The 25,299-nt window shown below is 39.3% G+C and overlaps 1 protein-coding gene across 1 annotated transcript in view; it reads left to right on the forward strand.

Moving 5' to 3' along the window:
• The window catches only part of LOC115224692, a 139,969-nt gene extending 121,693 nt beyond the window's left edge, over window positions 1-18,276 (forward strand). Inside the window, exons 8-9 of the mRNA XM_029795549.2 lie at window positions 14,752-14,904; window positions 16,809-18,276. Of these exons, the coding sequence (XP_029651409.2) occupies window positions 14,752-14,904; window positions 16,809-17,338 (683 nt within the window). The 3' untranslated portion in view covers window positions 17,339-18,276. The remainder of the gene's footprint in view (window positions 1-14,751; window positions 14,905-16,808) is intronic.
• The last annotated feature ends 7,023 nt before the right edge of the window (window positions 18,277-25,299 follow it).

Below are 25,299 nucleotides of genomic sequence, written 5' to 3' on the forward strand. Positions count from 1 at the left end.
ATAACCCCAAGTCCCACCTTGCCATCTCTACAACCACCCCTACACTTACCCCATCCTGCCATCTCTAAAACCCACCCTACCCTCCATGCACCCCTTGCATCCACTCGACCACCAATTCCTCCATATACCTCGCTGCAACCACCTGACCATCCCTACACACCGCCCTGCCCTCCATACACCACTTACATCCACCCAACCACCCACACTCACCGCGCCCTGCCATTTCTACAGCCACCCCATAACACTCTGCTCTGCCACTCTACCAAAAACCCTACAACCATTCCACAACCACCCTGCTCAGCCATTTTCTACAGCCACCCCCTACCACATCTGCCACCCCTACCCCTACCCATTCATCAATTCGATATTACTTCTTTGATCATCTGATCTAAACTGATTGTTTTTACTGCAAAAAAAAATCAAAAAAAATGTCTATTGATTTAGTGGTATTTGTTTAGACTGGCTTATATGATGGGGTGGGTTGGGGGTGGTGAAAGGGGAGGTTGTGGTGAGGTTTAAGTTGATGGTGGCACCAGTGGTAGTGGTGGTGGTATGTATGTGTGTGTGTGTGGTTGTTGCTGTGATTGTTGTTGTGATTGTTGAGTCTCTTGTGTCTGTTTTGTGTCAGTAAGTGGAATCTCCAAATCAGATGATAATTATGTGTGTGTGTGTGTATGTTTTTAATATATGCGGGGTGTGCATATACACCCATGTATATTAAACATAACAGCTCATATATATATATGAGTAGTTAGCTCAAATATATGGATGTGTGTATTTATGTATAAAATAGTTGTTCCATTAAATATATGAGTGGACATATACTTTTGTACATTTCTGTCTATCTACTTAACTATCTACCAATCTTAATATTGGAAGTTGGAAAATATATTGGCATTATTTATTTGCCATTACACATGTTTCATTAACCTACCTATATAGCATATACTCTTTTACTCTTTTACTTGTTTCAGTCTTTTGACTGAGGCCATGCTGGAGCACCGCCTTTAGTCGAGCAAATCGACCCCGGGACTTATTCTTTGTAAGCCCAGTACTTATTCTATCGGTCTCTTTTGCCGAACCGCTAAGTAACGAGGACGTAAACACACTAGCATCGGTTGTCAAGCAATGCTAGGGGGACAAACACAGACAAACAAACAAACACACACACATACACACATATATATATAAATATATATACATACGACAGGCTTCTTTCAGTTTCTGTCTACCAAATCCACTCACAAGGCATTGGTCAGCCCGGGGCTATAGCAGAAGACACTTGCCCAAGATGCCACGCAGTGGGACTGAACCTGGAACCATGTGGTTGGTTAGCAAGCTACTTACCACACAGCTACTCCTGCGCATATATATAAGTATTTTATACATAAATACACACAGGCACAGGAGTGGCTGTGGTTAGTAGCTTGCTTACTAACCACATGGTTCTAGGTTCAGTCCCACTGTGTGGCACCTTGGACAAGTGTCTCCTACTATAGCCTTGGGCCAACCAAAGCCTTGTGAGTGGATTTGGTAGATGGAAACTGAAAGAAGCTCGTCGTATATATATGTGTGTGTGTATAAGTTTGTGTGTCTGTGTTTGTCCCCCCAACATCGCTTGACAACCGATGCTGGTGTGTTTACGTCTCTGTAACTTAGCGGTTCAGCCAAAGAGACTGCTAGAATAAGTACTAGGCTTACAAAGAATTAGTCCTGGGGTCAATTTGTTCGACTAAAGGTGGTGCTCCAGCATGGCCACAGTCAAATGACTGAAACAAAAGAGTAAAAGAGTGCGTATATATATATATAAATCAAAAATAAGGGTGAAAAAATTGGATATTAATTCAATAATACCATCAATTTAACACCAAGTGGCTTAGCGCATAAAAACCAGGGATACAATAAAAATTTATACACAAATATAAGAGAGTGACCACTATATGGTCGACTCTTGCGCTAAAAATAGATCCGCTATGGTATTAGCCACTAAAAAATTGTTTCCAAGGAGAATCAGCATAACATTTAGTGGCTAATACCATAGCGGATCTATTTTTAGTGCAAGAGTCAACCATATAGTGGTCACTCTCTTATATTTGTGTATATATATATATATTTATAAATGTGTGTGTCTGCTGGTGCCAAGTAAAAAGCCCCCAATCCTCTCTGTAAATTGGTTGAAGGGCATCCAGTTGTAAAAACCATACCAAAACAAACAGTGGATCTTTGCTCAATCCCCTGGCTTGCCAACTCCTGTCAAAACGTCCAACCCATCCATGCCAGTATGGAAGACGGACATTAAATGACAATGATGATAAATGACCTATTTGCGTCAGTTTGTCCCCTGTAACAATGGTTTGGCAAAAAGACACCAAGAGATTACGTGCCAGACTTAGGATTAAGTACCGGGGGTGGTGGATTTGTTCAACTGAACCGATTCAAAAATAGAGTTCCACCATGGCCGCAGTCTAGTGACCGAAACCAGGAAAACAAAGATCTCTCTCTATATAAACGGCAGTTTGTCTGTCTCTGTGTCTGTCAGGTTGTACCCTCACCCTGACCACGGTTTTCAACCGATTCTGATGAAACTTGACACACACATAGACCAATGTCATAATTCAAAACTAACGCAGCGAAAATTTTGAAAATTTCCCCCAGTTCTGAAAAAATCGATAAATTCGACATGGGGTCGAGAATCTAAGCTTTTTATATGCAACATATTTTCTGGGCTGTACGTGGGCTGTTCACGCGTTGGGAGGCACAATGATGTTTTCATGTTTTCGCCCAAAGGGACAGCTAGGAACATCGTGTACACAGAAGTATTCGAGTGAAGAGAAGACATTGCAACCTACACATGCGCCTTCGTTCCCTAGAGGGAAAGGACTAGATTGGGATTAGTCGTTGCCTACTAGGGGCTCTTACATACCCGGGCAACGCCAGGCTATGCTGCTAGTAAGAGATAAAAAGTAACTTTTTGTTCATTCATTTCACGTCACTGCTTTTCCATTGCCATTTCCAGAAAAGGAAAATTTTAACAAACATGGACTTCAAATCTACATCTGTTTTTTATCTGACACTCTTCATTTTTTTTTATTAATCTTCTTTCTTCTTTTCCTTTTCTTCCCTGTCTCTCCTGGGTTTTCCCTTTAGTAACTGAAGAAGAAATATCACCAAAAATATAGCTTCAACTTTTTCTGTTCATCTTTCTGTGTTCACCTGACAATATTAACTATGAACAATTATCTTGTACTTTAGTTATTTTTGTTTTTTTGTTCTATTTCGCACTGACACACATACAGTTATTCTAAAATGGACTAATTTTCACATTTTATTCTTGTATTTTTATAATACTATGTATTACAACAACACAAATACATTCATGTTTTATAACAATCTTTAAGTAGTGGTACCATTAACAAATAGCTAATGTGCTTTTGTGTGTGTGTGTGTGTATGTATGTGTTTGTTTATCTTGTGTGTATAGCATATATATAGTGTGTGTGTATATTATATCTTGTGTACAAATAAATGTACAACTGCTACTGTTAAGTTTGGAGTTCCACATAGACTGTCTTAGTCCAGTCTAATTCTAGTATACAGGTTAAGCAGCTACTGTCCTAATTGTCTTGTTACGAAATACAGGCACAGGAGTGGCTGTGTGGTAAGTAGCTGGCTTACCAACGACATGGTTCCGGGTTCAGTCCCACTGCATGGCATCTTGGGCAAGTGTCTTCTACTATAGCCTCGGGTCAACCAAAGCCTTGTGAGTGGATTTGGTAGACGGAAACTGAAAGAAGCCCATCGTATATATGTATATAATTATGTATGTGTATATGTTTGTGTGTCTGTGTTTGTCCCCCTAGCATTGTTTGACAACCGATACTGGTGTGTTTACATCCCCGTAACTTATCGGTTCGGCAAAAGAGACCGATAGAATAAGTACTGGGCTTACAAAGAATAAGTCCTGAGATCGATTTGCTCGACGAAAGGCAGTGCTCCAGCATGGCCGCAGTCAAATGACTGAAACAAGTAAAAGAGTACACTTGTGTTTATCATAATTTCTCTCATATATATATTACTCTTTTTTTTTACTCTTTTATTTGTTTCAGTCATGTGACTGTGGCCATGCTGGAGCACCGCATTTAGTTGAGCAAATCGACCCCAGGACTTATTCTTTGTAAGCCCAGTACTTATTCTATCGGTCTCTTTTGCTGAACCGCTAAGTAACGGGGACATAAACACACCAGCATCGGTTGTCAAGCAATGCTAGGCGGACAAACATAGACACACAAACACACACATGCATATATATATACGACGGGCTTCTTTCAGTTTCCGTCTACCAAATCCACTCACAAGGCTTTGGTCGGCTCATGGCTATAGTAGAAGACACTTGCCCAAGGTGCCACGCAGTGGGACTGAACCCGGAACCATGTGGTTGGTAAGCAAGCTACTTACCACACAGCCACTCCACATATATATTTATGTTTGTGTGTGTGTATTATAAATAATCTTTAATAGCATCCCATGGACATGAGAGTGTAGTCACAAAGAAACACTTGTCATCTGGAAACATATGTAGCAATGCTTTCTTAATATATATTTTTTCACAAACGGTTATAATGATGATGAATTCTTATTCTTTAAGCTCTAACTCCTCCTGAAGCTACATCCCCTGCTGATTCAGACATTGTTGCAAGGAGCTCTCTCTTGGAATCTTTGGGTAAGAAAAATCAGCACCCAAAGACTAGCCACCTCTGCCCTTCATCTCCATCACAAATGCCACCACCACCCTTTACTTTGCTACTTAGCCCACTGACCACTCTCCAGTGTCATCATCCCTGATACCACCCACTTCCTGCTCTCGTTCTCCCTCTTCCTCTCCATCAATTTATTAACTTGGTACTTAGTGAAAACACTTTTGTTTCATTGCCTTTTTACGAATTGCAGTATACCCCTATTGGTGTGTTTACATCCCCATCACTTAGCGGTTCGGCAAAAGAATAAGTACTGGGCTTACAAAGAATAAGTCCCGGGGTCGATTTGCTCGACTAAAGGCGGTGCTCCAGCATGGCCGCAGTCAAATGACTGAAACAAGTAAAGAGAGTAGATTGTCTTACTTGTTACGAAATATGAGAGATTATTATAAACACAAGTTCGTATCATTAGTTCTTACATGCATTTCACCATTTTGAGTGCTTGGAACCCTACATTACATGTTCCAAGAGAATTTAGAGGCTTAAACAGAGTGGATCACCAGGGAACACTTTATTGCATTAGGTTACATTAGTCCTCTGTAATTTAATGCCATAAAGTGTTTCCTCATCATTTGTCCTGGTTAAACATCCATATGTTCTTGAAACATCCAACGTAAGATTCCAAGAGACCATAATTGTGAAATATATGCAGAAACTAATAATGTAGGCGTAGGAGTGGCTGTGTGGTACGTAGCTTGCTTACCAACCACATGGTTCTGGGTTCAGTCCCACTGCGTGGCACCTTGAGCAAGTGTCTTCTACTATTGCCTCCGGTCGACCAAAGCCTTGTGAGTGGATTTGGTAGACAGAAACTGAAAGAAGCTTGTCGTATATATGTATATATATATATATATATGTATGTGTGTGTATATGTTTGTGTGTCTGTGTTTGTTCCCCAACATTGCTTGACAACCGATGCTGGTGTGTTTACGTCCCCGTAACTTATCGGTTCGGCAAAAGAGACCGATAGAATAAGCACTAGGCTTACAAAGAATAAGTCCTGAGGTCAATTTGCTCGACAAAAGGCAGTGCTCCAGCATGGCTGCAGTCAAATGACTGAAACAAGTAGAAGAGTACACTTGTGCTTATCATAATTTCTCTCATACATATATATATTTCTTTTTTTTTTTTAATCTTTTACTTGTTTCAGTCATTTGACTGCGGCCATGCTGGGCACCGCATTTAGTCGAGCAAATTGACCCCAGGACTTATTCTTTGTAAGCCCAGTACTTATTCTATCGGTCTTCTTTGCCGAACCGCTAAGTAACCGCATTGTAAACACACCAGTATCGGTTGTCAAGCAATGCTAGGGGGACAAACACAGACACACAAACACATATATATATATATATAGATATATATATATATATATATATATATGTACATATATACGACGGGCTTCTTTCAGTTTCCGTCTACCAAATCCACTCACAAGGCTTTGGTCGGCTCATGGCTATAGTAGAAGACACTTGCCCAAGGTGCCACGCAGTGGGACTGAACCCGGAACCATGTGGTTGGTAAGCAAGCTACTTACCACACAGCCACTCCACATATATATTTATGTTTGTGTGTGTGTATTATAAATAATCTTTAATAGCATCCCATGGACATGAGAGTGTAGTCACAAAGAAACACATGTCATCTCGAAACATATGTAGCAATGCTTTCTTAATATATATTTTTTCACAAACGGTTATAATGATGATGAATTCTTATTCTTTAAGCTCTAACTCCTCCTGAAGCCACATCCCCTGCTGATTCAGACATTGTCGCAAGGAGCTCTCTCTTGGAATCTTTGGGTAAGAAAAATCGGCACCCAAAGACTAGTTACCACTGCCCTTCATCTCCATCACAAATGCTACCACCACCCTTTACTTTGCTACTAGCCCACTGACCACTCTCCAGTGTCATCATCCCTGATACCACCCACTTCCTGCTCTCGTTCTCCCTCTTCCTCTCCGTCACTTTATTAACTTGGTACTTAGTGAAAACGCTTTTGTTTCATTGCCTTTTTACGAATTGCAGTATACCCCTAACACTAAATTATTAATGTGTACATGTTTGTATGTGTATCTGTTTGTGTGTGTGTGTGTGTGTGTGTGAAGGCCATCTTAATATTATACACCCCCCAGTTAAATCAATCAATGAACTTGGTCTATGGTATTTATTTATTTATTGACAGCAAGCTGCACTATACATAGATCAGAACAGGGCCCCTAGACCTCTGAGGCCCCCTGGCAATTCAATGTCATGTGCCCTGAAGTATGTATTTATTGACAACAAATCGCAGCATACATACATCAGAATTTGATGCCTAGACATGTGATGGCCCCTGACAAATCAATGCCTTGGGCCTTATAATATTTGTTGACAGCAAACTGCAGCATACATAGATCAAAATTGGACCCTTTGACCTCTGAGCAATTCAATACCTTGGGCCCTATAGTATTTATTCATTGACAACCACAACTGGCACCTGTGCAGGTAGGACATAAAAGACACCTTTTGAGCGTGGTCATTGCCAGAATCACCTGACTGGCCCTCATGCCGGTGGCACGTAAAAGCACTCACTACACTCTCAGAGGGGTTGGCGTTAGGAAGGGCACCCAGCTGTAGAAACTTTGCCAAATCAGATTGAGCCTGGTGCAGCCTCTGGCTCACCTGTCCTCAGTCAAACCATCCAACCCATGCCAGCATGGAAAGCAGATGTTAAACAATGATGATGATGATGAGTATAAAATTTGTTCCATGGTTTGAATCCCATCTAATAATTCTTGATGGAATATCAAATGGTTTTTCCAGGGATATAGGTTAAATAAATTTGGATTTCAATCCCAGGTGAACATTTCACCTGTCCCTGAGAGGGGGGTTAAGCTTCTGTTTTCATTGGATCATTAGGAATTCTGTTTATTTTTTTCTGTTCCTAATTAACACTATATGACTGATTTAACCCTTTCGTTACTGTATTTATTTTGAGATGCTCTGGGTTTCTTTCAATTACTTCAAATGTAACAAAGAATTTAGTAAAATAACTTAGTTAGCATTCAGCTAGTGTTATGAACATAAATTGTGACTAAGGTTTGGTGGAAGAATTTAATTCAAAACTTATCAAAACAAGACATTTGTACTCAGATCCAGAGTCGATTTCAGCCCGGTTGGTAACAAAAGGATTAAGAATTGTTTCTCTATTATATATTTTAACTTTTTCATTATCATATTTCTGTTGAGATGCTCTGTGTTTCTTTCAATTATTTTAGATATAACAAAGAATTTATCAAAATAACTTAGTTAGCATTAAGCTAATGTTAAGAACATAAATTGTGACTAAGGTTTGGTGGAAGATTTTCATTCAAAACTTATGAAAACAAGACATTTGTACTTAGAGCCAGAGCCAGTTTCAGCCGGGTTAGTTAAGTTAAGTTAATTTAACTTAACGAAAGGGTTAGTAACGAAAGGGTTAAAACTGTTTCACTATTATATTTCTGTTGAAATACACTGTGTTTATTTCAATTAATTTTGAAAATAAAAAAAGATTTTAGTAAAATAACTTTGACATTATTAAGCTGGTGCTTGGACCATAAATTAATTTGGAGTTTTGATGGAAGGTTTTTAGTTCACTTTAACCCTTTTACTACCATATTAATGCTGAAATACACTGCCTTCATTTCAAGTAATTTTGAAAATAATGGCAAATTTAGTAAAATAACTTTGTCATTATCAAGCTGGTGTTTGGAACAAAGCAAAATTTTAATGGAAGATTTTCTTTTTTTTTTTAAATTTTAAATCACTTTCGCCGTTTTGTTACCATTTTTCTGTTGAAATGCATTGCTTTTGTTTCAATTAATTATCGAAATAATGGAGAATTTTTATAAAATGATTTTGTCGTTATTGGACTGTTGTCGGGAACATAAATTAACAGCCCCCGAGACAAAGGACTTTACTTAACGTTGACAGCTAACAAACAGGATTTCACTCAACATATTAATTAATTACTCAGCAGGATTTCGCCTGATATGTGCGGAGTAACAGAATAGCAGGCCTGCCTCCTCTTTGCGTGTTTGCGACTCCATGAGGAAATCCACTTGACCAATTTTAATACCTGTTATTTAAACACACTCCAGAAGACACCTGTCTTCACTTTCATTTCCCTTGTAGCAAATAAATGACCACTTGAAGCCGTGAGTGATTGACTGTCACAGCTTGGAATAAAATTAAAATGGTGTGTGTGGATGTGTGTGTGAACGGAGCAAGTGTATGAGAGGGAGAAAGAAAGAAAGAGAGAGAGAAAGAGAGTAACTGGTGGACATAAACAGCATGTGTACAGCTGCGTGAGCTGAATACAGAGAGAGAGAGAGAGTGTATGTGTCTGTGTGTGAAAAGTCAACTGTGACTAACCACACATCATTCATCACATTGTTGTTTAATATAGAAACTATATATATATATATATATATATATATATATATATATATTGTGGCTGTGTGGTAAGTAGCTTGCTTACCAACCACATGGTTCCAGGTTCAGTCCCACTGCATGGCACCTTGAGCAAGTGTCTTCTACCATAGCCTCGGGCCGACCAAAGCCTTGTGAGTGGATTTGGTAGATGGAAACTGAAAGAAGCCTGTTGTATATAAGTTTGTGTGTCTGTGTTTGTCTCCCCCCACCGACACTTGACAACCGATGCTGGTTTGTTTACGTCCCCGTAAAAAGAGATCGATAGAATAAGTACTAGGCTTACAAAGAATAAGACCTGGATCGATTTGCTCGACTAAAGGCGGTGCTCCAGCATGGCCACAGTCAAATGATTGAAACAAGTAAAAGAATAAATATATATGTGTGTGTGTGTATGTATATATATATATATATATATATTGTGAAGTATATTTGTCACCTAAATGTGGTGGGGCCCATAGTGGATGATGCTACTGTTGTTTATAGCCCCAGGAAGACATCTCCTCCAGCTGGCTAACGATACACTGCCTCAGTCTGATTAGTATTTGCAAAGGGAAATCAACGTTCCCATCTCTAGCCTTACGTGACCCACACAGACCCAGGTTTCTAGTAGTAACCTGTCATCAGTGAGTGATAATCACCAGCTAGCGATGACAAACTCATTCCAAACGCAAAATGCTATATGCTTTTTCCAGTGATAAACTATAGCTGATCTCAAAAAAGGAAGAACAAACATTAATAAATCTCTGAGCGAGAAGTAAATAGCAGCAGCACAGAATTGTGAAGCATATTTGCCACCTAAATGTGACAGGCCCATAGGGGATAATATTTATTTATATATATATATATATATTATGTATGTGTATATATATATATATATATATATATATTATGTATGTATATAATATATATATATATATATATATATATATATTATGTATGTATATATTATATATATTATGTATGTATATATATATATATATATATATTATGTATGTATATATATATATATATATATATTTTTTGTATGTATATATATATATATATATACTTTATGTATGTATATATATATATTTTATGTATGTGTATATATATTTTATGTATGTATATATATATATATATATTTTGTGTATGTATAATATATATATATATACTTTATGTATGTATATATATATTTTATGTATGTGTATATATATTTTATGTATGTATATATATTATATATATTTTGTATGTATATATATATATATATTATGTATGTATGTATATATTTATATATATATATATATATATATATATATATATATATATAATTAGAAGCAAGAGGGTGACTCAAGTACGAAGTGTTCGTGCGTTAGTATGAAACACTTGGCTGGTAAGGCTGATGATGGTGAGGCAGTGCCGGTAAGGCGAGGCTGGCAACGATCACACTCAAATGGTGCTTTTTCATGTGTCACTGGCACGGGAGCCAATCCGTGGCCCTGGCAACGATACTTGTTATCTGGAAATATGTGTGTGTGTGCATGTGGACATCTGTGTTTAAGTGTGAGTGTGTCTGTATTAATGCGTACCTGTATGTATGCATGTGCAAATAAGGTGGTAAGAATGTATGTTGGCCCTTGAGGTACTCACCTGCTTCTGCTAAGTACCAATAAAAGTATATATATGTAATTAGGCATAGATGTCTATGTCTGTGTAATTAAGAAGCTCAATTTACAACCTTCAGGCAGGTTTCCTTTACTAAAGTTCCAGAATGACCAATAGATTGCGAGTAAATTCGATAAACACAGGTGTGTGTATGTGTATCATTAGTTTGTTTTATCCCCTCCTCCACCACTTCACAACAGGTGTTTGTTATTTACATCCCCTTAACATAGTAGTTGATATGTATCAGACTTCAAAATATGTATCAGACTTCAAAAAACAAACACAGGTACTAGATTTGATTTGTGCATATATATATATATTATGTATGTATATATGAATGTATGTGTGTGTGTGTGTTAAATAAAATACGATAACAAAGCCAAGGCATTGTGATATTTCTTGGACATTTATAAAGCCAAAGGTGACCTTAGAGCTAGCTGCAAGATCACTTTCTCTTTATAAATGTCCTCAGAATATCAAATCACATTGGCCTTGTTACCTTATTTTATTTAACCTACCTTAGATTCCTCGCTCATGCTATTATTGAACCGGGAGCTTAACAGTGGTCCTTCCATAGCACTTCCGTAGCCTCACCTGCCTTTTGGATCTTTTGGATACCAAAACCTTTCAGGCGCAGGAGTGGCTGTGTGGTAAGTAGCTTGCCAACCAACCACATGGTTCCGGGTTCAGTCCCACAGCATGGCATCTTGGGCAAGTGTCTTCTGCTATAGCCCCAGGCCGACCAATGCCTTGTGAATGGATTTGGTAGACAGAAACTGAAAGAAGCCTGTCGTATATATATATATATATATATATGTGTGTGTCTGTTTGTCCCCCTAGCATTGCTTGACAACCGATGCTGGTGTGTTTACGTCCCCGTCACTTAGCAGTTCGGCAAAAAGAGACTGATAGAATATATACTGGGCTTACAAAGAATAAGTCCCGGGGTCGATTTGCTCGACTAAAGGCGGTGCTCCAGCATGGCCGCAGTCAAATGACTGAAACAAGTAAAAGAGTATATATATATATATAATAATAATAATTGAGGGAATATTATGGTGTAATTTAATTGTTCATTTTGAATTGATAAAAGGTGGGTTTTTTCTAATTTATATATATATATATATATATATACTGCTCCAGCTTGGCCTTAGCCCAGATAAATGAAAGTAACTAAAGACCTCAAGAACAGATTAAATCAAATGTTTGTTTGTGTGTGTAACTATTTATATTTAGAGCTAACATTTACATTTTATTTATTTTTTTCTTTTTAGTTTCTTTGAATTTTAATATCAAAAGGTGAAACAGTTAGTTTAAAACTAATATATTTGTTATATAATATCAATACATCATCATCATCATCATCATCATCATCATCATCATCATCATCATCATCATCATCATCATCATCATCATCATCATCAGAGTTTTATGCTACTCTGCTGCTCATGGCCTTTCAATCTGGGCCAGAGCTGATCTGAGTAGACCTCCTATCAACTAACAATACAGCTGTGAAAACCACAGCCTCTGTCTCTGTGTGTGTGTGTTTATATATGTCGCTTTTACTCTTTTACTTGTTTCAGTCATTTGACTGTGGCCATGCTGGAGCACCACCTTTAGTCGAACAAATCGGCCCCAGGATTTATTCTTTGCAAGCCTAGTACTTATTCTTTTGCCAAACCACTAACTTACAGGGATGTAAACACACCACCATCGGTTGTCAAGCAATGTTAGGGGGAACATACACATACACACACACACACATATATATATATACGATGGGCTTCTTTCAGTTTCCGTCTACCAAATCCACTCACAAGGCTTGTTTGTTTGTTTATGTCCCAGTAACTTAGCAGTTTGGGACAATAAAGAAACTGATAGAATAAGTACCAGGGGTTGATTTATTCAACTAAAATTCTTGAAGGTGGTGCTCCAACATGGTCAGGACTTGGAGTGATTTTGTTTTCGAGATTTCTGTGTGGGTTGGGATACTTTACACTATGGTATATGTACATTTGTTGTTTTTCTTTTTAATATCAACGCTGCTCCCTTTTTTGCTTAACCCCCTTCGCTAAGAGTGGATAATGGACTTTTCTCTGAGTGACTTGGAGTAAAAGAAAAATTCTAATATAGACCAGTGCTTTTCAAACTTTTTGCTGGAGCGCGGAACCCCAAGGAAACATTCCACTGGCTCGAGGAACCCCTGTGCGATAATTTAATAGTCTTATGCACACATATCTGCACAGGAGAATTAAAAATTACTGCTGATTTTAGCAGTTTTGTAACTTCTTGCGGAACCCCTGGACTGTACTGGCGGAACCCTAAGCTTCCACCGAACCCTGGTTGAAAACCACTGATATAGACCAACATAACTCTCTCCTTCGAAGGCTGCTGCTGCTGTTTCTAGCAGGCTGAGAGACTGCATATAAGACTCCTTGTTATTGCATGCGTTATTTGTTTTATATGACAGGAAAGTTATGTGGAGGTCCTTTTCTTTTAATTTTTGCTCCTTAAAATTATTAACTTTTTCGTGTCTACAGTTCTTAGTGGATTGCCTCTGTTTCAATCAGTTTTGGAATTTTTTTTTTTTTTGCTTTGGATGGTTTGACTTTAACTGCATATGTTGACAGTTTTATTGTCAAAACAAGTCTCCTTGTTTTGACATTGTGTGTTGGTTGTAAACAGCTTCCTCATTATACAAGTGGTGTCATGCTTTTCTTGTCTTCTTTGGAATCATATCTGACCAAGGGTAAATATTACCTTCCTTGGAAACAGGTGAGGTTTAGCAACAGGAAAAGCGTCCAGAAGAGCATCCAACCAAGGGGAAATATTTTTTGGCTTGGTAACAAGTGGAGGTTAACAATAGGAAGGGTATTCAGCCAAGGGTAAATATTACCTTGCTTGGAAAAAGGTGAGGTTTAGCAACAGGAAGGGCATCCAGCCAAGATAAATATTATCTTGTTTGGAAACAGGTATGGGTTGGCATCCAGTCAATGGGGAATATTGCTTGGCTTGGAAACAAGCAGGGACTAGCAACAGGAAAGGCATCCAGCCAAGGGTAAGTATTACCTTGCTTGGAAACAGGTGAGGGTTAGCAACAGGAAGAGCATCCAGCCAAGGGGAAATATTTTTTGGCTTGGAAACAGGTGAGGGTTAGTAACAGGAAGAGCATCCAGCCAAGGGGAAATATATTTTGGCTTGGAAACAGGTGAGGGTTAGCAACAGGAAGAGCATCCAGCCAAGGGGAAATATTTTTTGGCTTGGAAACAGGTGAGGGTTAGCAACAGGAAGAGCATCCAGTCAAGCGGAAATATATTTTGGCTTGGAAACACGTGAGGGTTAGCAACAGGAAGGGCATCCAGCCAAGGGGAAATATTTTTTGGCTTGGAAACAGGTGAGGGTTAGCAACAGGAAGGGCATCCAGCCAAGGGGAAATATTTTTTGGCTTGGAAACAGGTGAGGGTTAGCAACAGGAAGGGCAACCCACCCAAGGGAAATATTTTTGGCTTGGAAACAGGTGAGGGTTAGCAACAGGAAGAGCATCCAGTCAAGCGGAAATATATTTTGGCTCGGAAACACGTGAGGGTTAGCAACAGGAAGGGCATCCAGCCAAGGGGAAATATTTTTTGGCTTGGAAACAGGTGAGGGTTAGCAACAGGAAGGGCATCCAGCCAAGGGGAAATATATTTTGGCTTGGTAACAAGTGGAGGTTAACAATATGAAGGGCATTCAGCCAAGGGTAAATATTACCTTGCTTGGAATAGCAATAGGAAGGGTATCTGGCTGGAGAGAATCTTCCACAAGGAATTTCATTTTACTCCATGCAAAACGATTAAAGTGAATGTTAAAATGACAATGTATGCGATGTGTGTCTGAGCTATTTGTTTCGTTATATTTTTTAGGGGATCAACCTAAAGCGGCTGTGAATGGCTACTTCAGAGAGTGGCGGAGTTGGAAAGAAGACAAAGCCGAGACAATCACCGATCTATTCACATGTCTAAAGACATGTAATCGAATCGATATCGTCTACATGATAGCCACAAAGTTAAATGAAAGTAAGTAACTCTTATTTCTCACATTTCTTCATCATTTGTTGTGGGGTGGTTCTGTGCTTGGTATGGATCAGAAGCCCGTCATATAGATGTATGTGTGTGTGTGTATATATATATATAATATATATATATATATATATATATATATATATCATGTGATCACGTGACCGACCAGACAATCAGATGTTGTTACACATCGCTGGTCACAATGCGTTCGCATTGTTTTAGCCTTCGAATAATGCCTCCCCGCTGGCTAAGCGAGCAGGCCAACAGAAGAAAGAGTGAGAGAAAGAGTGGTGAAAGAGTACAGCAGGGATTACCACCACCTGCCAGAGCCTCGTGGAGCTTTTAGGTGTTTTCGCTCAATAAACACTCACAATGCTCGGTCTGGGAATCGAAACTGCGATCCTGCGACCACGAGTCCGCTGCCCTAACCACTAGGCCATTGCGCCTCCACATATATATATATATATATATATATATATATATATATATACCACACACACATACACAGTACCCACTACTCTCACGGAGTGGTTGGCGTTTGGAAGGGCATCCAGCTGTAGAAACACTGCCAGATCTGACTGGGCCTGGTGCAGCCTTCGGGCTTCCCAGACCCCAGTTGAACCGTCCAACCCATGCTAGCATGGAAAGCAGACGTTAAACGATGATGATGATGATGATGATGATACACATATATATATGTATATATACAACCGATGCTGGTGTGTTTACATCCCTGTCAATTAGCGGTTCGGCAAAAGAGACCAATAGAATAAGTACTGGGCTTACAAAGAATAAGTCCTGGACTCGATATGCTCGACTAAAGGCGGTGCTCCAGCATGGCCACAGTCAAATGCCTGAAACAAGTTAAAGAGTGAAAAAGCAAGGTAGCAAGCTGGCAGAATCATTAGCATGCTGGACAGAATGTTTAGCAATTACATTCTGAGTTCCAATTCTGCTGAGGTTGACTTTGCCTTTCATCCTTTCGGGGTCGTGAAACACTGGGGTTGATGTAATCAACTAGTCCTCGCTCACCAATTCCAGGTCTTGTGCCTATAGTAGAAGGGCAGCGAGCTGGCAGAATTGTTAGCATGCCAAGCAAAATGCTTAGCGGCATTCCGTTCCTCTTTATGTTCTGAAACTTTGCTTTTCATCCTTCCAGGGTCGATGAAACAGGTACCAGTTAAAAACTGGGGATTGATGAAATCGACTTATCCCATCCCCTGAAATTGCTGGCCTTGTGCCAAAATTTCCTCGTCTGGCACCTGTGTCGGTGGCACATAAAAAGCACCCACTACACTCACGGAGTGGTTGGCGTTAGGAAGGGCATCCAGCTGTAGAAACACTGCCAGATCTGACTGGGCCTGGTGCAGCCTTCGGACTTCCCAGACCCCAGTTGAACCGTCCAACCCATGCTAGCATGGAAAGCAGACATTAAATGATGATACTCTTTACTCTTTTACTTGTTTCAGTCATTTGACTGCGGCCATGCTGGAGCACCGCCTTTAATCGAGCAACTCGACCCCGGGACTTATTCTTTTGTAAGCCCAGTACTTATTCTATCGGTCTCTTTTACCGTACCGCTAAGTAACGGGGACATAAACACACCAGCATCGGTTGTCAACCAATGCTAGGGGGACACATGCATTATATATATATATATACATCTATACGATGGGCTTCTTTCAGTTTCCGTCTACCAAATCCACTCCAAGGCTTTGGTCGGCCCAAGGCTATAGTAGAAGACACTTGCCCAAGGTGCCACGTAGTGGGACTGAACCCAGAACCATGTGGTTGGTAAACAAGCTACCTACCACACAGCCACTCCTGATGATTATAATTATTATTATTATTATTATTATTTGTTTTTTTTTTTTTTATTTTAGTTTTTTTTTATATTGCAGTCGACTCCCTCGATGTTCCTGAGAAACTGTCTGACAAGGAAGACAGTCTACAGAAACAGAAGCCGTCCTACATGGGTAGCCTGTTGTACAGCGTGTTTCCTTGTCTCGGCAAGAAGCGTCGCTACCCGTCGGAAGAGAAGGCCTCCGAGAAACCCGAAACCATGAACAGGCTTTTGGACACGGAAAGCGGAGCGGAGCTGCAACACCAGACGCAACAGCCAGGGCTTCCACCGTTAGCAGCAGCAACAGAAGCACCGGATGCACAACAGACGCTAAGTACAGCTGTCATCATACCACCGCATGCACCGGTAAACTGCACGCCTTACCGTGCGTCTGCACCAAGTGCACCGATCTTAGAGGACTTTGAACTTCAACAGCAGCAGCAACAACAGACTCTCTCTCATCATCCTCACTCGTCTTATCCACAGCCACCACCACCACAGCAGAGTCTACAACAGCAGCAACAACAACAACAGAACCAGCTTCATAGGCAGCATCTTCCTACCCATCATCATCACCACGCAGCATAACACAGCGTGCAAAGAACATGTCATATATAGTCAGTGATGACCAGACAAACAGACAGACAGACACACAAAACTTTCTTCCCCTGCCACCACCACCACCACCCCAAGACTCAGAAGTGAATAAATACACACACATATATACACATATATATACATATATATATATATATAGATATATATATAACAAAATTTTAAAAAAAAGATATTTTGGAAAAAGATGAGCAGCCCTTCCTCTGTTTTTCTCTCTCTCCCTTGTAAAGCTATCTCTGTCTTCTCTTAAACACACACACACACACACTCTTCCATACCTACATAATCTTGTACCCCTTGCTAAACTTTACTAAAGACTACCACCACTACTATCACTGCGCTACATCCAATACTATGACATAGAACCACTGCCTGTGTTAACCACAAAACTATATAGCCAAATATTAACACTACCAAAAAAACTACAGACAGCCACTATCACTACTACCATCGCTGTAGCCTATACTACAAAAAAAAATCACTTATAAACTACAACCACAACATCATCAAAACGACCATCACCACTAAAACAACTGCCAATACTACCACTAAATATCAGCTACTACAACCAAAACAGTTGCTACCACTGTAACCACCACCACCATGGGAACTACCACCAATACTGATAGGACAAATCCACAAATACTACCGCCACAATCAGCAACACAATAACAGCTATGGTAATGATGCTGTCACAACTGTAGCCTATACCACCATCACTACCACTACATACCACAACAATCACCTCTACTACTATTTCTACTACCGCCAATACAGTGAAAAAATACCAAGCCAGTGGATAATCTCTTAAAAGGAAAACTAAAGAGAAATAAGGGTCATTCCTTCAAATTGGGATCACTCCTTAATCCCCATATTTGAAATATATTTGTTTTTTGGTTGTTTTTTGTTTTTTGTTTTTTTGGGAAAAAGTGGTAATTGAGGGAAAGTGACAGGGTTCCTGATAAATATTTTATTCTTGAAAAATTGTTTTGTTACCATTAGTTTAGCACTTCTCTCCATGTCTCTCTCTCCCTCTCTGATATGTAACAACCTGATATGTAACAACCTTCCCCCCAACACACACTGCAAATAATGGTGAGGATACCAGATTATGTGAAATGGGCCTTTTAACAGCCAGACCACGAGACCAGTGCTAGCTCATATGATAGCATAACCTGTATTGCTTTGTATATAGAATTTTATTTACGTGTGTATATATATATATATGTATACACACACACACACACACATAGATATATATCACGTGATCACATGACCAACCAGAGTATCATGTTACAATTCGCTGGTCACAATGTGCTTTGCCTTGTTTTAGCCATCGAATGATGCCACCCTGATGGCTAGGCATGCAGGCCAACACTTCCCCTTGATCGAAAGGGGAACTGGAGCAAAATGGAATGAAGTGTTTTGCTCAAGAACACAATGCACTTCCCAGTCTGGGAATCGAACCCATGGTCTAGCGATCATGAGCGCAACAACCTAATCACTAGGCCACATGCCTTCACTATATGTATATATATATACATATCTATATATATATATATACACACATATATATACATGCTCACACACAACCTACCTTAGACTTCTCATGCTATTATTGAACCAGGAGCTTAACAGCAGTCCTTCCATAACACTTACATAGCCTTACCTGCCCTTTGGGTCTTCTGGATACCAAAACATCTCATATTATTATAAATATATATTGATTTATTGATTGAGGGGATAGTTATGACCCTGGCAATCGCTCATCAGTACATCACACAGGATCCTGTTTAGCATAGTATTCCAATAATCAAAGAAAGATGGGTGAGACTCTAATTAACACAAACAGGAGCAGTTCGCAACACCAAGGCAAGATCCTGTAGGTTTAATATAAGCCCCGCAGAGTAAATAATAATAATAATAATTATAATATTAATAATAATAATAAGGCGCAGGAGTGGCTGTGTGGTAAGTAGCTTGCTAACCAACCACATGGTTCCGGGTTCAGTCCCTCTGCGTGGCATCTTGGGCAAGTGTCTTCCACTATAGCCTCAGGCCGACCAATGCCTTGTGAGTGGATTTGGTAGACGGAAACTGAAAGAAGCCTGTCGTATATATGTATGTGTTTGTGTGTCTGTGTTTGTCCCCCTAGCATTGCTTGACAACCGATGCTGGTGTGTTTACGTCCCCGTCACTTAGCGGTTTGGCAAAAGAGACCGATAGAATAAGTACTAGGCTTACAAAGAATAAGTCCCGGGGTCGATTTGCTCGACTAAAGGCAGTGCTCCAGCATGGCCGCAGTCAAATGACTGAAACAAGTAAAAGAGTAATAATAATATTGATAATAATTTAAATGAGGAAAGAAGTCAAATCAACATTACACTTGTTTCCATAAATGCATTTTTTATTTCCTATCTCATACAGTGTTATGTAATGCATTCCGTATATACAAATATGTAATAATGACTATTGTTTGTTCACTTCTTCAGACATTCTTGATTTGAAAATATAATCAACCCATGGGTATTACGTAACATTGCATGACATATGAAATAAATGATGATTTCAAAATTTGGTACAAGGCTTTTTGCAATGGTAACAAGTTATCTCCTTATAAAAGATTCCAAGTTTGATGTTGACAAGGCCTAAGCTTTGGCTCCCAGATGGGAGTCCAACAGCAGCATTCAATAGATTCACGATATTGTGTGCTATTCCAAATATTTTCACAGACTCTAGAATCCACGTATGAGGAATCGTATAGTGCTTTCTTGCAGTCGATCTATGCCATACTGAAGTTAACGTCTTCTTGATGCTTTGATTCATCTACACTTGCATTTTTCGTGGCTTTTCTGGTAAGATGTTATTCTGGTCCAAGAACACGTTCATTTCATCTGACAGTATTCTGGTTAACAGCTTCCACATGATGGGGAGACAGGATATTGGTCTTTAGTCATCAATAGTGTTTCCCTTTGATTATTGTTCTGCCTCTGTTCAACCAACCTGGGATTTCTGTATGGTCTTCAAGACACGTGCTTAACTGTTATGCTATCCTTTTGTAGAACTGTAAATTTCTTCATCCAAACCACCCCAAACTCCATCTGAGCCGGATGCTTTTCAGTTGTTTATCTTAATACTTACTTACATGTCTTTACTTATCTTAATGTCTTCTTCAAGGAGACATATTTGTTTCTTTCATCTTGCCTATCCACTTTGCATTAATGTTGTATGTTTCCTTCTCCACCCACCCCACCCCATATTAATATATTGTTCCAGAATCTTCGTTTCTCCATTTATTTCCTGATAAAAATCTATTTTTGGTCAGTTTTGAAGATTCCCTTTTCTCTATACTGTTTGATTCTCTGATCATATCTAGCGTTTTTTTGTTTTTGTTTTACTCTCTTCAGTTGCATGTGTTTTAGTTTGATTACTACCTGTAATCCTTTGAAATCAACATCATACCTTTGTTTCCAACATGCTATATTTTCACTGATTCTTCAGTTCTCTATTCTTTCTTCTGTCTTATACTAACAGATCATTCTGCATTCTTTTTTATGTCTCCAAAGATCCTCCTCTTCCACCATGGTCCGTTGTCTATCTTTCTGTCTGTTTTATTCACATCACTTCAACATTTTACTTCAAATCCTATATTTTCTGCCACCATTATACTTGTTGCCTTTATTAGTCTGTTAGTTTCGGTGATACTATTTGCTTGTGTATTACTTTAAGATCAGTGGAGGCGCAATGGCCCAGTGGTTAGGGCAGCGGACTCGCAGTCGTAGGATCGCGGTTTCGATTCCCAGACCAGGCGTTGTGAGTGTTTATTGAGCGAAAACACCTAAAAGCTCCACGAGGCTCCAGCAGGGGATGGTGGTGATCCCTGCTGTACTCTTTCACCACAACTTTCTCTCACTCTTACTTCCTGTTTCTGTTGTACCTGTATTTCAAGGGGCCGGCCTTGTCACTCTCTGTGTTACGCTGAATATCCCTGAGAACTACATTAAGGGTACACGTGTCTGTGGAGTGCTCAGCCACTTGCACGTTAATTTCACGAGCAAGCTGTTCCGTTGATTCGGATCAACCGGAACCCTCGTCGTCGTAACCGACGGAGTGCTTCCAAAATAAAAACTTTAAGATCCTGTTTCTTAGTCACACATTACTCCAAAATTCTCCGTCCTTACTAACTCCACTTCTCTATCTACAATTCATTTTTCTTCATCGGTGGTGGCTGTGTCAGTTACCATTGACGACACCTCAAGCAGATTGATATGTATTTCTTCTGCCATTTGAGGAGCTGTGTTGGTCTTCATCAGCTCTTCATTATTAGCGATATTACATTCATCTGCATCGTTATCATCTTCGTATACTCTTCTCTCAATAATTTCCACTTCTGAATCTTATTAAACAGATTTTCTTCCTTGTCATTCTGACCCGGTCACAAAACTTTTGCTCTGTGGTTTCAAATATTTCACAATGCTGCCATTCTCAGTACATCCTTTCCCTTTAGCATTCAGGTTATTCTGTCAAATATAAAGTTTATTTACACACATTCTTTTGAATTAATCAGGCTTTCTCTTGTAGCTTCAAGATTTCAATGGTGTGTTTCTATTTTTTTTAGGGTAGGTGTGAGAGGTTGAGTTTGGTCAGTTTTAACATAAAACAGACAGAATATTTGGGCTGGATGTGGCCAGATTAAACGCTAAAGGATTAATGGCACTCCATGACAGTTGCATTTAATTCTTTGCTGAATTTTTTTCTTTAATTCTTGTATGCTAGCAGTCACAGGTTGACAACCAGGCCCATCCTGCTTCTCAATGGGATACCTAGGCATGGCACCTTCATCACTGGTTCCAGTTCCATTTATGCCATTATCTATAATGTTTCTTTAACCCTTTCATTACTATATTTCTGACTGTAGTTGAACTCTTTACGAAGTATAATACGTATTTTCACGAATGTACTAAAGAGATTTGCTCTGATATTCTCATTTAAATATGAATAGGTAAATTTGGGCGGCTTTGGGCGGTTTGGTCACATTAACCAAAATCTTTTTGGGGCGGTTTGGTAACGAAAGGGTTAAGCGGTTTTTCGTTTCTTTTTTTTTTTTTTTTTGTGACATCATCAGATGGATTAACAGTGAAGGTTCATAGAAACTCCATCCACCCTCTTTATGAGGAAATTAAACCATACCCAGTCACACACTGGCGTTTTTACTACTACGCCGCTTGGTTTATTTTCAGACTTGTCCTTTTCTAGGTTGTCTGCTGTCCACTGTTCATGAACACAACCTACCCAGATATATTTTTCAAGGTTTATTCCTCTTGAATTATGTTGTTAGTATTGACCAATCACATTCTGAGAAGGCATCTTTTTCTTTTCTCTTTTATCTCTCACTTCAAGATATGATCCATTTGCGGATTACCAAGTTTTACCAAAGGGCCTCAGTTATTTGAATAAAGGCTGTTCTCAATCCCATTTGTATTGTTAATATAAAGGCTATCTAAGGCAGCGAGCTGGCAGAAAGAATTGTTATCACACCAGACAAAATGCTTAGCGGCATTTTGTCCATCTTTATGTTCTGAGTTCAAATTCCACCAAGGTCGACTTTGCCTTTCATCCATTTGGGGTTGATAAGAATGAGTACCATTCATTCAAGCTCCGGGGTCAAGGCAATCAGGTTACCCCCATCCCCTAAAAATTGCTGGCCTTGTACCAAAATTTGAAATCAGTATTATGGCTATCTGCCCCATGGTTGTGACTTTTAGAAGGAGATAGTTTGGGGTCTCTGGTGTTGCTTAGGTATTCTTACACCAGTCCTCTGCCCCTGCTCGCACTCTCTCTCTCTCTCTCTCTAGTCCTTTTTATATTACCAGCCTTCACGTGGTTACCCTAAAGTTTTAGACATAATAGGAAGAATTGGGGAGGAGTCCAAATAGTCTTTGATGATAGTATTGGTTCTCTTAGTCTTAATTATAGGTATTGGCTAGATCTTTGTCTTTCCCATTTTTGGCATGATGCTGTCTTAGAGAGATGAATGTTAGATAGAAGATAGTCGTATCTGGTACAAGAAACACCTAATTTGTAAGAAAAAAAATACTACAAAAGAGATTAAAGGGTTATTATGTAACAGGGAGTGAGAAACCAAATTTCTCACTCTCTTTCTTGACCAGCAGGACAAGATCCTCCAGATCCTTACCACTCTCCGCCAGCAGGGTTGTATCATCTGCATAGCGAAGGTTATTAATATTTCTTCCTCCAATCCTCACTCCAATGCTGCTATCCTCCAGGCCTGCATTCCTCATGACCTTTTCAGCGTACATGTTGAAGGCTGCTGATGACAGGATGCAACCTTGCCGAGTGCCTTTTCCAATCTCAAACCAAATGGATATAGCCAATCTGAAAGAAGCGGCCCAGGATAGAACTAACTGGAGGATACTCATCCAACGAGTGACCGTGAGTCGACTTCGACTGAGCAGATTGAGAGAGATGTATCAGGGAAGGGAAAATTGATTAGGATGTAGATTCATGGTATAGTAGTGGGGGCTGGAACGGATGGGCACATTGCAAGCGAACCAATTAGCTTTCAACATTGATGCATCGTAAAAAAAATATATATCTTTATGAGGAAAAAATTTAAATATTTATAAAAGACATGTTGCAAACAGACTCGAGGTTACTGCTTTTTAAGCAAAATACTGAACAGTGACAACAAAACCCAGCAAAATAGAACAACTGTATTAGAATATTTTCAGGCCATTTCTGGTCAAGGGATACTTTGAACCGAGCAGTCGTCGGCATCTTCACTATCTCGTCTGGCGGCTTATTCCACGGGTCCGCAACCCAGACGGAGAAAGCCCCTCTCCTTCGATTGAGATGAAATCGTCGCAGATAGAGCTTTTCGGAGTGACCCCACAGCCGACGCTCTGGAGCAGGAGTGAAGAACAGCTCTTTCGAGAGGTTACACTTTCCGCTTATGATGTTGTGAGCAAGAATGAGATCACCACGGCAGCGACGTTTTTCCAGAGAATAAAGGTCGAGCGTCTTCAGCCTTTCTTCATAAGACATGCTTAAGACCAACTAGCAGAGTCATTAACAAGCTTGACAGAATGCTTTGCAATACTTCGTCCAGCTTTATGTTCTGAGTTCAAACTCCACTGAGGTTGACTTTGCCCTTCTTCCTTTTGAGGTCGATGACATAAGTACCAATTTTAGCACTGGGATCAATGCAATTGACTTAACCCTCCTCAACATTTCTGACCTCACGCCTATAGCAGTAAAGATTATTATTATCATCATCATTATTATTATTATTATTATTATTATTATTATTATTATTAGTTGGCAGAATTGTTAGTATACCAAACGAAATGCTTAGCAGTATTTCGTCTGTCTTCACATTCTGAGTTCAAATTCCGCTGGGGTTGACTTTGCCTTTCATCCTTTAGGGGGTTGATAAATTAAGTGCCAGTTGGGGGGGTCAATGAAATCGACTACACCCCTTCCCACAAAAATTTCAGGCCTTGTTCCTATAGGTAGAAAGGATTATTACTATTATTATTTAAGTATTGGGACACATGTAATCGACCATATCCTTCCCCTAAAACTTCAGCCCTTCTGGCTATTGTAAAAAAGGATTGTTGTTGTCGTTATTATTTCCGTTTTACTTTATTGCTAGGTGGGGTACAAGTCAAAACCACAAGATAAAGTAATTTTATGCATATATATGTGTGTATATAATATATATATATATATATATATATATATATATATATATATATATATATATATGTGTGTGTGTGTGTGTGTGTTGTATGTATATATATATATATATATATATATATATATATGTGTGTGTGTGGTGTAGGTATATTATATATTATATATATATATATGTGTGTGTGTGTGTGTGTATGTATATATATATATATATATAT

Source organism: Octopus sinensis, linkage group LG26, assembly GCF_006345805.1.
Source record: "Octopus sinensis linkage group LG26, ASM634580v1, whole genome shotgun sequence".
NCBI lineage: Eukaryota > Metazoa > Mollusca > Cephalopoda > Octopoda > Octopodidae > Octopus > Octopus sinensis.